The 12,190-nt window shown below is 47.9% G+C and overlaps 4 protein-coding genes across 6 annotated transcripts; 3 read left to right on the top strand and 1 right to left on the bottom strand.

Moving 5' to 3' along the window:
* The first annotated feature begins 42 nt into the window (after positions 1-42).
* On the top strand, positions 43-3,101 carry LOC6543453 (protein RCC2 homolog). 3 transcript variants are annotated; one of them, XM_015159486.2, is made up of 4 exons: positions 43-164; positions 858-1,260; positions 1,318-1,899; positions 1,957-3,101. In XM_015159486.2, the coding sequence occupies exons 2-4, from the start codon at positions 916-918 to the stop codon at positions 2,491-2,493; spliced, it is 1,464 nt and encodes a 487-aa protein (XP_015014972.1). In that variant the 5' UTR covers positions 43-164; positions 858-915; the 3' UTR covers positions 2,494-3,101. The 3 variants fall into 3 exon arrangements, with proteins under 3 accessions (XP_015014972.1, XP_001969502.1, XP_026834912.1); XM_001969466.3 differs by having other exon boundaries at positions 56-311; XM_026979111.1 differs by lacking the exon at positions 43-164 and adding an exon at positions 346-784.
* Positions 3,102-3,516: 415 nt separating this feature from the next.
* Positions 3,517-9,489, top strand: LOC6543424 (5-hydroxytryptamine receptor). Its single transcript, XM_001969464.3, has 5 exons — positions 3,517-3,959; positions 6,152-6,762; positions 6,853-7,529; positions 7,772-8,025; positions 8,086-9,489. The coding sequence occupies exons 2-5, from the start codon at positions 6,310-6,312 to the stop codon at positions 8,337-8,339; spliced, it is 1,638 nt and encodes a 545-aa protein (XP_001969500.1). The 5' UTR covers positions 3,517-3,959; positions 6,152-6,309; the 3' UTR covers positions 8,340-9,489.
* Positions 9,490-9,511: 22 nt separating this feature from the next.
* On the top strand, positions 9,512-10,273 carry LOC26526596. Its single transcript, XM_015160051.2, has 2 exons — positions 9,512-9,946; positions 10,001-10,273. Exons 1-2 carry the CDS (start codon positions 9,765-9,767, stop codon positions 10,158-10,160), a joined length of 342 nt encoding a protein of 113 aa, XP_015015537.2. The 5' UTR covers positions 9,512-9,764; the 3' UTR covers positions 10,161-10,273.
* Positions 10,182-12,081, bottom strand: LOC6543518 (NADH dehydrogenase [ubiquinone] flavoprotein 1, mitochondrial). Its single transcript, XM_001969463.3, has 4 exons — positions 11,974-12,081; positions 11,411-11,767; positions 10,520-11,354; positions 10,182-10,456 (listed from the first exon to the last, which is right to left on the bottom strand). Exons 1-4 carry the CDS (start codon positions 12,017-12,019, stop codon positions 10,270-10,272), a joined length of 1,425 nt encoding a protein of 474 aa, XP_001969499.1. The 5' UTR covers positions 12,020-12,081; the 3' UTR covers positions 10,182-10,269.
* Between the last annotated feature and the right edge of the window lie 109 nt (positions 12,082-12,190).

The following is a 12,190-nucleotide window of genomic DNA, read 5'->3' as shown; positions in this document are numbered from 1 at the left end:
AACGTTGGAAACAATCGATGGCTGCCAAGAAAAAATATCGATGTTGCTTGCATTATGGAAACATCGATACTCGCGAACAGACATCGATATATGTTCCAGCTCTGTAACCTAGCGTTGTTGTTTGTAATTTTGCTGTGAAAAGTAATAAAGCCGCACACAGAACTGTAAGTTCCCCCGCTAAATAAATGAATTAAAGAAAAGGGGGTCATCCCGAAATGTTTGAAAGACTACAACAAATCAGTAAACTAATCTGATCCGTTAAAACCGTGAAATGTAACTGTGTTTGTAAAGTGACGCTACCATTTTTAAAGGTGAATTTTGCGCCGGGTATTGTCTTTTCTGTAACTTCGGCTTAGGCTTTTCCAGTTCAGAAGCTGGAACAATGGAAAGAATTCGTAGTTTTTTTTGTAGCAAGAACTCATTTATCAAAGGCTAGAAATATTCACTATATCTGTTGGCGTCGCTTGCTGCGGCTTTCATTTTGTTTCTGTGCAAAAACCACCACAAACACAGGGCCACACAGACGCGAGCACACCTAACACACACCACCAAGCGGGCGAGAGCGGCTTGCTTGTGAAGCGTTTATGCGAAGCCGAGCTGGTGATACACGGCATTCCCGTTTCGAAAATGTACATGAGCTGATATTTTGAAACACAAAGTCAAATTCTATAAATAGAATAGAATAACTATTATCATAACCCTGCCTACATCGCGCAAACAATGGTTTACTTCGATTTCACGTATTTAGCACTTCATGAAGATTATAGCATAAACACAGTGCTCGGTACGCTCTGCTGCGTGCGAAGTCTTTCCGGTTTTCAGGGCTTTAACTTATCTTATACATTGCTCCCTTTCAGCCGCCGAGAAAAGAGATCCAGCCCAGTCCAGTCCACAAACAACACAAGTAGCGAGAAAATGTCGGCCAAGCGCAAGGCAGGTGGCAACGGAGCCGGGCCCAACAAGCGGCGCCCGAAGAAGAAGGAGTCGGACTATGAGGACGAGTTCAGTGACGAGTCCGACGACGACGGCGTGCAGCAGCAGGCAGCGGCCGCCAACCAGATGGAGGTCCTTATTCCCCACGACGACCTCGATCCGCCGAGCAAGCTTCCCGAGGACTTGCTGGCCACGCTGGAGAAGACTGCGGGCCAGATGCTGGTCGCCGGCATGGTGACCTGGGACCTGACTGGCAAGCGGGACCGCAAGAACGTCACGAAGGTGCGCCCGAACCTGTACAGCTTCCACCGCTTCACGGAAGAGAAGGTAAGCTATTCTGGGCAGTCGTAGTCCACTTGATTCCTGATTTCCTCTCTATCACAGTACCGATATGTGGCCAGCGGACCCAGTGCAGCTCACACCATTCTCATCAACATGGACCGCAAGGCGCTCGGCTTCGGCCGTAATCCCAGCGGTCAGCTGGGACTTAGCCAGGACATAAAGTTGGCGGAGAAGCCCACCATTATTCCGGCCCTGGAACAGCTGAATATAGTGCAAGCTGCAGTCGGCCGGCACCACACTCTGTTTCTTACTGACACGGGAACCGTATACGCTTGTGGAGAAAACAAGTCCGGCCAGTGCGGCGTGGGAAATACGCATGCTAACATTTATTCGCCCACGCCAATTAACTATCGAGGTCCGCCGATCATTCGTATCGGGTGCGGAGCTGAGTTTTCTGTCATTCTGGACATTAAAGGTAGCTTGCACACATTCGGGCTGCCGGAGTACGGCCAGTTGGGACACAATACTGACGCCAAGTACTTTGTCAACGCCAACAAATTGTCATTCCACTTCGAAACGTCGCCCAAAAAGGTCGTTTTGTACATAGAGAAGAGCAAGGAGGGTCATGTAACGCCAGTCGATGGCGTCCAGATAGTGGACTTTGCTTGCGGTAATAACCACACGGTAAGTGGAGATTAATTCTTCACTTTCATCAAGTCTGATGTATTTTTTACTCTTTAGGTGGCCATCGACTCTAAAAAGCGCGTTTACAGCTGGGGCTTTGGCGGTTTTGGGCGTCTCGGACACGCAGAGCCCAAGGACGAAATGGTACCGCGCCTAATGAAGTTTTTCGATACACAGGGACGGGGTGGGCGCAGCGTCTTTTGCGGCTCCACTTTCAGTCTGATCGTCAACGAGCTGGGCCTGCTGTTCTTATTCGGACAGAATAAAAAGACAGGCGAGGCCAACATGTACCCCAAGCCAGTGCAGGATCTGTCCGGCTGGAACATCACCGACATTGGCTGCGCCAATACATCGATTATGATTTCGGCCGACGACACACTGATCGCTTGGGGCGCATCGCCTACGTTTGGGGAGCTCGGTATTGGGGAGTTCCAGAAGTCGTCGACGGTGCCCAAGGAGGTGCCAAAGCTGGATAACATAAAAATACCTCAGGTGACCATGGGTTACTCGCACACGGTGTTGCTTGTGGATACCACCCACGAGGCCACTAAGCAAAAGTACGAGAAGATGCCCGAGTACACTATCGATGATTAGGTGGTGTGCGGCTTGGCTTTCCAAATGCTGCTACAAACACGTATACCGCTGCCAACAACAATACTGCTCCACGTAGGAAATTCTGAGAACTGATCATCGAAACTGCTGCTACTTATCGAAAGTGAGACTCAACACAAAAATCCAGCAAATTGTATGCTATAAGTTAAAAGATCATTATTACGCTAAACTCGCTATCTACATACTATACGATAATCTCAGAAAACGGAAAAAAATTGATTATGTTTTCGGTTTCTAATTTATTCTCGTAACTGATACTATTCCATCCTGATCCTGTTCCCCTTCTATAATTTATTGCCGCCCACCTTTAGGCTTAAAAACAATGCATTAAAAGCATGATTTGTAATTTTGTAATTTTTAATTTGTAATTTAAACGTAAAAAGTTACAGTATTCTGCATTCATTTCGAACAGAGTGAGCAAAAGCAACCACAGAACTACAAAACACGTAAATTAACGAACTAAGCGCATAGGTTACATATAAAAAGTATACCATGGAAAAATCCAATACCAGTTGCAACTATTAACTAGAACATCATGCATTTTAATCTTATACAAAGGAATATTTAAATAAAGAGAATGTTAGTATTTAGACTGCCCTCGTTTACCATTAAATGATTTCAGATTGTAGGCTTTTGACGGAATAGTAAATATGAAAGATGCTTATTTATAGCTGGCAGACATATTTAAAATCGAAGAGGAATCTTTATGGAGGTTTGACTGTAGAGTGTGTGTCGAGTCTAAGAACAAATTGAAATCAAGGATTAGCCTGACTGGGGTGGCTGTAGGTCAGTCCGTCGAGGGATGTTTGGCGGTATCCCCGATTTCTGACCTGTGCCGAATGAGTTCCCAGGCCCAGTACCAGTCGTCCTGCCGAATGAAAGCGAAAGTAAGCAAGCGAAAAGCTCCGGCGCAAAGCTCTCAATCGCTCTCTCTGCAAATCTCTTTACTCTCTCGCGCGCAAGGACTCTTGAATTTGGAGTTCGACTTTGCGGCCGGAGCTCCGGCGGATTTTTCCCTGGCACAGTCTTCCGCCGTGGTCCTGTCGAGTAATGTGCGCCGCTGAGGAACAGTCCCTGCACGTCGCGCCTTGAGTTTCATTTTACCTTTTTTTCGCCCCCACCCCACCCGACACTCATACATACAAACACCGACCGCACACACACACACCCACACAAACACACACACACGCACGCACATTTGACAATATCAACAAAATAGTTCGAGGAGTTTTTAAAGCGTTTTTACAAGTGTACGGTACGACGAGTCATTCTGCACAAGAAATATATATTCGCTAAATGTAGTACATATGTATATTGAAACGGCGGCGCAGCAACGATCTAACTGTAAATTACAGTGCCTTCCATAAAAATAAAGCACCGCAGCACAACATCAAGCAGCAGCAGGATCAGCAACAAATGCCACACTACACTTCGCTAAGGATAACACGGTAGGACATTACGTATACGCAGTGGGGGAATCCTTGTTTATGCACATGTATGTATGTATGAATGGCTTGGTTTGTTTGCGAACGTATGCATGTGTGTGTAAGTGTGGTTGTGTGCAACATTATTATTCGCTGTTGTTTTATTAGTTATGGTGTCATTTTTTCGGATGTGGGTGTGTGATTGCGTTGTCAGCCACCATCGCCTGCGAAACTAATTAGAAAGTGTCCTGCCCAAAATACATTCTCCAAGTGGAGCCAAAAATTAAGGAGGGACTTACATACACAAAAATACTATAAATTCCTTGTATAATTATTCCTCATCGCGCAGATACAAAGACTTGTTTGCTGGCCATTGTGGTGGTCACGAATAGGCCAACGAACAAGAAGCCTGGACAAGGACCCCCGGCATCCCTATCCCTCCGTCACCCCCCAACCACCGACCACCGACCATCCACATCCGTCCGTCCGCCTAATACGAATATAAAAGCTGCTGAAATCAATAAAGACAGACAAAAAGCTACGGGCTGGCTGACGTTAAAGCCAAAGGAAAGGAAAGGCAAGGCGCAGGGATGTGGAGGATGTGGCTCTGGCTGTGGCTGTGTATCCTGCGCCTCGGCCAAGACAGGACCACCTCCCCGCCCGCCCACTGCTGTGTGTGTGTGTCGTATCTGCTTGTGCCACATTAAGTCACCTGTGGCGGACACTTTTCATATCGGCAGCAACAACAATGGCAAATCTCGTCATCATCGCTTTCTCTCGCTCACCTCATTGGCTCTCCTGGCGGCCATCCTGCTGCCCCCCAATCCAGCTCCTACCCTGTTTCATCCTGGCTTTTGTCACCTTTTGAGCTTGTTGCTGACGTTTGAGTGACGCAAATTAATACATACACAATTCGTTTAGTTCTGGGATCGCCGCAATACGCTTGCCAGCAAAAGTAGAGAGAAGCCCCAAGTCGATAGCCTTCAAAATCGGCGCCTACCCAAAAGGCGTCAGCAGTCGAATATGCTAATTTGTGACTTGCAAAATTATTCCGCCCGATTTGATACGCCACAGAATACTTTTTGTGGTGCGGCGTGACCTAAATATAAACAAAGATCAACACCTAAATGCTCTGGGAATCATCAATACGGAATGAAGTCAGATGTGCAGGGGGATCTAAAAAAGCAGTAGTAAATAGCCTTCCATGTCTTCAGTGTGTGCATATGGGTACTTTTCTCTCGGTGTATCTTTAATATGTCTGTTGTTGTTAAAGGTGAAGAAGTGTGTTCTTGGGGCTTCCACTGCAGGTGCCGTCCTTTAAAAACCAGCCGAGCAAGGACTTTATTGTTCGGCTTTCCCGCGCAATTAGGCGAAAACTTTCCCAGACATGCTTTCTCGATGGGGCTTAACGTCAGCGGTGCAGCGATGGCAGTGACAGCCATCATCTGAACCAATTGTCAGTGGAGGGCGCTGGAAAAAGGGGTTCCATTTCACAAGTGTATTCTATAGATCTAAGACATATTAATTAATTTAATAAGCGGCTAAAGACGTAAACGCTCTTTCCAAAAATACTACCCAATTAAACAGTTATCCGATTTGTATGTAGGAAAATGTACTGCCATAACATGCAAATCATATGAATCACCGCATAGAAATAGCCCACAAAGGACCCTTTCCCATGTACTCTATCATGAACACGGTGTACACATTTAATCTGCGACTAATTGCTGCTCAGTAATGAATTGATTTTGATAGCCCCAAAGAGTCACATTCCATCCTGGTTGCGGAAATCCCCGAAAAGTAGTCGAACCATTCGCCCCTGGCGAAGTAGCCAGAAACAGAAACAGCGTCTCTGATTCTGGCAGGAATTGGAGGGCAGAGGGCGGACCTTGTGGTGGCTTGTCGAGTGCACAAAGTGCAAGGTTGCGTGGCCATTCATTTCGCTGCCGATGGGTGGAAGTGGTGACGGTGGGTAGCCACCCACCGGGTGGCGCCCGGAAGGAAGAGCATCAGTAATCTCTAAGTGCGCCTTGTTCGCATTCGTACTCGTGCCCGCATTGCATAAGTGTCAGTGTCAATGGGGCGGGGATGTGGCTGTGCTTGTGGGTGATGTGGGTGTTTGTGTGGGAGAAGTGTCCTTGTTGGCAGACAAAAAGACTGATGATGATGGCATTTTGTTACTTTGCTACCTTCCTTTGTCACTCGCCGCACGGCAGCTCCTTTAGTATGAAATGAGGCGACCAGGCAAGCGCCTCGCCATCGAAGATCGCCCAAACAGAGTACGGACCAGGACCCGGCGACAGGCACAGGCACAGGCACAACACCTGGCAGGATCATCGAAGTCGGCAAAGGATTCTGGCGCGGGATCGAAAGCATGAACAGGGACAATCTGCAGCAGTGGTGGGAGAACTCGTACCGGCGCCATCATCCGGAGCCCACTTATGATCTTGGCCTGGACTCTGCGGAGCTGCACCTCGCCCTCCAGGAGCCCAACCAACTGCCAGCGGACTACGACTACGGCAACTTCAGTCTGGACAATCCGTATGACGTGGATTCGGAGCACTCCATTACCCCGCTGACGCTGCTCCTTCTCGCGGTCAGCTATGGCCTGGTGGTTTTCGGCGGCGTCGTGGGCAACTCCACTCTAGTCCTGACCCTCTGCTCTGCTTCCTCGGTGCGCCTGCGCAACCCGCTGCTGCTGGCCGTTTGCATTGCCGATCTCCTGGTCACCGGCATCTCCGCTCCGGTTACGCTCCTCAACCTCGCGATGAACCGTCGGACGCGCTCGCTGCCCCTGGTGCTATGCAAGGTTATACACTACATACAGGTGAGTCAATTAGGTTTTAAAATTAATAAGTATTCCTGCTAAAGCAAGTGGAAGCTAGCGAAATAACTGAATAAACCCTATTATGTCCAGGTCATGCCCGTTTCGGCCAGCACTATTTCGTTTTTCATGCTCTCCCTGGACCGCTACGCCACAGTGAAGCATCCGCGATTGGCGCAGCTCCGCCAGCGGCGCTACTTGCACGTCTCCTTGGCGCTGCTCTCCTGGTTCGCCTCAGCGGCCATCAGCACTCCCTTCCTGTTTGCCTACAAGATCATCGCCAAATCGATGGTGGTCAAGGGCGGTGCGGCGGCGAACACCACGCCGAACCCGGTCAGCATCAGCTGCACCTCCGACCTGGGCGCCAACGCCATGTTCATGTCCTTTATAATATTCCACACCATCGCCGTGTTCGTGCTGCCTGGAATTGGCGTGCTGCTCAACCACTACGGCGTCCGACGCAAGCTCTGCGCCCTGTCGCTGACGGCTCGGGCTGCCCACGGCGAGCTGCCCCTGCCCATTCCCATCCTGCGGCGCCAGACCCACATGGTGATCGTGACAGGCTGCCCCAACGCCCAGCAGGCGGCCTGCGGTGGGGGCACCACGGTGGACGACACCTCGAACGGGAATGGCACGGGCACCGGCGGCGGTCCAATGGCCGTCAGTCCAGGAGACATCCAGCTTCACACCCTGCAGCCGCGCCAGCCGGGCTCCGCCGGGTCAGCCCTCGAACCGGGCTCCTACCGCTCTAGCAATCCCATATCGCCCAGGTGAGTCATAAATATTTTTAAACGTATTACAAAAATCTCTGCTAACAGGGCGTATGCTTGACACAGTCAGAAGCTATTAGTTTATGTTAATCATACGTCCCGTTTGACCTTGACCAGAATATATTCTGTTGTAGGTCCCTCATTCAATTACGAACAATGAGAATTAGCGTATTCATTGCATAAGGGTTGCTTTAAGTTGGCAAAAAGTATATAAATATTTAACTACTTAAATACCCTTTCAGGGCCATGAGGGAGATTCGCGCCCACTCGCAGCGACAGCGCATCAACCGAGCAGGCAGGGGACCAGCGACACCAGGCATCCCACTGCCCCAGACCTCCACGCTGCGGTCGCGAAGGCACCTGGCCAACATGCTCATAGCCTCGGCAGTGATCTTCATTGCCTGCTGGTCACCGCACGTCTTCTGCATCTTCTACAAGAACTTCGTCAGCAATCAACAGTGCAGCCAGACCTCCGTTTACTTCAGCCTCCTGCTAGGTGAGTCCCGATACCCAATCCGAATCCGTATTGGGACTGACCAGCTCCTTCCTCTTGCAGGCTACTTCTACTCGGCCATCAGTCCGGTGATCTACTGGGCGCTCAACCACAATTCGCTTCGACAATCTCCCTGCGCGCCCATCATCCGCCTGCGCTCCATGCAGAATTTCCTGAGGTCGCGCTTCCGGACGCACACAGCCCCGCCGCCTCCCTCGTCCACCAACGAGGCGGCCCTGGGGGCCTTCAACCCCAAGCTGATCAAGCTGACACCGAAACAGTATAGAGCTCAGGCCTCTTCGCATTATCTCTACTAGTGTGATACTAAGCTAAACTTGATATACATATATACACATTTATATACACGCATATATAGTATATTTTTTACCTACGCGCCCCACCCAAACCCCCTAGTACCGAAGACCCCGACCCTCTTGTAGCGAACTCCGAGCCCGAACTTTGACCCAACCGAACGAAACTATCTAGATGTTTTTCAAAAGCTCTACGCAACAATTGCATAATACGAAAGATACTTGCTACATATATAGAGTACATACTACCTTACATAGCAGTGTTAGTCGACGCTTATTTACACGATGATGTGCGCCTGAAGCTATGCAATAAGGACACCAGAGTCCTGTGGCAACTTTCGCCTATAACGAGGAGCACTGGTAACGAAAGCAAGTTGAAAAAAAAAACATGGAAAAAATACAAAAATAACGAAACCCTTCTAGTGACTTGTTCGAATTGTTGTTTAGTCTTTTAAGCTGAAATATTGTACTATGTTCCTTCTCATAGATAAGCAATAAGTGAACGCTTTAAGCCAAGTTAAACAAACGGAAAACGAATCAAACTAAACTAAAACTCGATCTAAAACTTTTAAACGATTTAAACGTAAACTCGAATGCATACCTAACGAAACATTAATAATTATATACATACATATGCGACTACATACAAATAATAACTAACAAGTGAATAACTAAAAAATGAATGTAAATGTGAGCAAAAACAAAAGGATAACAATTAGTATTGTATACATATTCTTCGACTTAATTCTTTATACACTTTTTCTAACCATTTTTAATATCGTTCAGTAAACTGAACACAGTGTATAGCGCAATTCAAGCTGCTGGAAATATTCGCGTTTCAGATGCTAGAGCCACCCAAAGGATCGGACTCTGGATCGGGTTTCATTTCACTCCATTCAGTGGCCACCGTTTTCTAATTTGCCAAACTTTTTTACATGCTCCCCTGCGAGCGACTCTCTCCTTACTCATCCTGGTTTTTGGTTCAATCCTTGGAGTACCTTGTTTAGAGCCATCTGAAGCAGCAGCTGTTGTTATCGCCTTGGAATTAGTGGCTATGAACATTAAGCTAACTTTAAATAACCATCGTTTTGTACTTTACAAAATCGTCATCGAAAACAGAGAAACTATGAAAATACTATAAATATGCTATCTAGTACTTCATTAGTTGTTTTATTACTTAATTGCGATCTTGGGGTGGACTGTGAAAATATGTAGATGCTAAGCATCTAAATCGACTGTACGCCCATTAACTTACCAAACTAATAATCACCAGCTCGTATATTAATCGGTTATTGGTGATTCTGATTGGTGATTATAATGACATTATCAGACATGCCGCCTGGCTTCAATGACTTGGCCGATCACCACGGAATGTTGCATTAATAATTCATAAGTAGATATTTAAATGACTTTAAATCAACGTGTTGCATAATGCAATTGTGGGAACCGGATGGTGTTCTGAGCATAGAACTTTACAGCAGAAAATCAGTCGTTCATCAGCCAGCTAAGCACAAGGTAGCGAAACGTATAGAATTTTCCAAAATGCTTTACAAATCTCTAGTGCTCAGCTTGGCGGTTATTTTATGTATTCCGGCACATTCCGATGCCAAGGAGTATGTCACTAAAGACAGCACTAAATTATCACTATAATGGGTACTTATTTGCAGATATCAGTTCATCCCCGCTCGATGCGAGGAGCAGCTTGAAGTCGGTCAGCAGATTGGCGGTCCCTTAAGCATATGCAGCTTTCCACCAAACTATGCAAAGCCAGATTCAGAGGACATTCAGGCTGTCATCAAACACATTAAGAGCTTGCAATTCAATTGAGTTACACGAAAATGCGAATAATTGAAACGTTTAGAGAACTACACACTTTATATGCATCAAGTCGCGCTCGGGTTAATTAAATCAATAAAATTAGCTATAACTTTGTATCTTAATTGCTGGCGCGCTTTGCATGCAATTGCATACGTTTCTCGATCTCGGGCCGGAAATGGCGAATGAGGCCCTGGACTGGCCAGGCGGCACCATCACCAAGCGCGCAAATAGTGTGTCCCTCAATTTGTTTGGAAATCTCCCACAGCATATCGATCTCAGCGGGCTGGGCGTCACCCTTAACAAATCTGCATCGATAACGGAAATTGGCAATCAAATTTGCTATAATTACATGTAGATTGCGGACTTACCGAGTCATGATCTTGTTCATCCAACCGATTCCCTCTCGGCATGGCGTGCACTGGCCACAGCTCTCATGCTTATAAAAGGAAATTAGCCTGGCAATCGCCTTTATCACATCCGTCGACTTGTCCATAACAATGATAGCCGCAGTGCCCAGCGATGTCTGAGCGGCGATTAGGCCATCGAAATCCATGATCACATCGTCGCAGACATTTTTGGGTATAATTGGGGTGGAAGAACCGCCGGGAATGACGCCCAGCAGATTGTCCCATCCACCAGTGACACCTCCGCAGTGGCGCTCAATCAACTCCTTTAGCGGGATGGACATTTCCTCCTCCACAGTGCATGGTCTGTTAACATGACCCGAAATGTTGAAGAGCTTAGTGCCCGAATTACGGGTGCGCCCGAAACTGGCGAACCACACACCCCCACGGCGACAAATAGATGGTGCAACGGCAACGGTCTCCACATTGGTAACTGTGGTAGGGCATCCAAAGACGCCTACATCGGCCGGGAATGGCGGCTTTAGGCGTGGCTTTCCCTGCTTTCCTTCCAACGATTCGATCAGTGCGGTCTCCTCGCCGCAAATGTAAGCTCCAGCGCCTCGGTGCATGAAGACGTCGAAGTCGTAGCCTGTTCCACACGCATTCTTTCCAATTAGACCAGCCTGGTAAGCCTCGGCAATAGCCAATTGCATGTTGGAAGCCTCGTTGTAGAACTCGCCACGAATGTAAATGTAGGCAGCCTGGGCGCCCATGGCGCGTCCGGCAATCAGACAGCCCTCCACCAACTTGTGTGGATCGTGTCGCATGATCTCACGATCCTTGCAGGTGCCAGGCTCTCCTGCAAGGGAATACAAAATCAAAAATTGGCCTAGCAACGCAAGCCCCATTTCTCACCCTCATCGGCATTCACCACCAAGTACTTGGGGCGTCCATCGCCGGGCTTGTTCATGAAGGACCACTTCATGCCGCTGGGAAAGCCAGCTCCTCCACGTCCGCGCAGGCCGGACGTCTTGATCTCGTTAACGATCCAGTCTGCTCCCTTCAGCACGATCTCCTTGGTTTTGTACCAGTCGCCGCGCTTCATAGCTCCCTTCAGCCTCCAGTCGTGTCGTCCATAGAGGTTGGTGAAGATGCGATCTTCATCCGCCAGCGGACCGAACTTGGTCTTCGTTTGTGGCGGAGGAGTGCCCGGAGGCGGGGCCTGGGTGCTTTGGAACCGCTGCACATGCAGGCTAGCCGGCAAAGCCGCAACTGCAATACACATTCAGAGTAAATCAATAAATTGCGCAGAACACAGGAAACTTTTGTTTTGCTTTGCGCAAAAATTACATAATTTGATGGTATGGGAATCGGTTGTATTTAAGGCATGGAGAGCTTATGGCAATGAGCAGATCCTTACGGAACAAGCTAATGCCACTGTTTAGCAACTGCTTTATGGTTAGATGGCGTTTATTTACCAATCTGCGGCTTTGTTAACAAATTATATCGCACAATTGCAGCCATTTTCGGGACGACTGACTGACAGCTGAAATGTGACGTTTGTGCGCAGCGTTGCCAGATGGTCCAAATATTCAATAGTGCAGATTAATCAGGGGCTTTCCTTCGCGAAATCAGCTGTAATCAATAAAATATATTCCTTTTAATTATGAAATTAAAAATCAGGTATATCTTAAG

Source organism: Drosophila erecta, unplaced genomic scaffold (assembly GCF_003286155.1).
Source record: "Drosophila erecta strain 14021-0224.00,06,07 unplaced genomic scaffold, DereRS2 tig00000055-arrow-pilon, whole genome shotgun sequence".
NCBI classification, from domain to species: Eukaryota; Metazoa; Arthropoda; class Insecta; order Diptera; family Drosophilidae; genus Drosophila; species Drosophila erecta.
Note: the sequence above shows the minus strand (reverse complement) of the source record. Positions and strands in the feature narration are given on the sequence as shown.

Bases quoted from the DNA above. Each gene is read 5' to 3' on its own strand.
- LOC6543518 (XM_001969463.3), bottom strand. From the start codon at position 12,019: ATGGCTGCAATTGTGCGATATAATTTGTTAACAAAGCCGCAGATTG. The intron at 11,768-11,973 runs GTAAATAAACGC...TGTGTATTGCAG, and splicing joins GTTAACAAAGCCGCAGATTG to TTGCGGCTTTGCCGGCTAGC. The intron at 11,355-11,410 runs GTGAGAAATGGG...ATTCCCTTGCAG, and splicing joins GGTGGTGAATGCCGATGAGG to GAGAGCCTGGCACCTGCAAG.
- LOC6543424 (XM_001969464.3), top strand. From the start codon at position 6,310: ATGAACAGGGACAATCTGCAGCAGTGGTGGGAGAACTCGTACCGGCGC. The intron at 6,763-6,852 runs GTGAGTCAATTA...TATTATGTCCAG, and splicing joins AGGTTATACACTACATACAG to GTCATGCCCGTTTCGGCCAG. The intron at 7,530-7,771 runs GTGAGTCATAAA...ATACCCTTTCAG, and splicing joins AGCAATCCCATATCGCCCAG to GGCCATGAGGGAGATTCGCG.
- LOC6543453 (XM_015159486.2), top strand. From the start codon at position 916: ATGTCGGCCAAGCGCAAGGCAGGTGGCAACGGAGCCGGGCCCAACAAG. The intron at 1,261-1,317 runs GTAAGCTATTCT...TCTCTATCACAG, and splicing joins ACCGCTTCACGGAAGAGAAG to TACCGATATGTGGCCAGCGG. The intron at 1,900-1,956 runs GTAAGTGGAGAT...TTTACTCTTTAG, and splicing joins CTTGCGGTAATAACCACACG to GTGGCCATCGACTCTAAAAA.
- LOC26526596 (XM_015160051.2), top strand. From the start codon at position 9,765: ATGCAATTGTGGGAACCGGATGGTGTTCTGAGCATAGAACTTTACAGC. The intron at 9,947-10,000 runs GTATGTCACTAA...ACTTATTTGCAG, and splicing joins GCACATTCCGATGCCAAGGA to ATATCAGTTCATCCCCGCTC.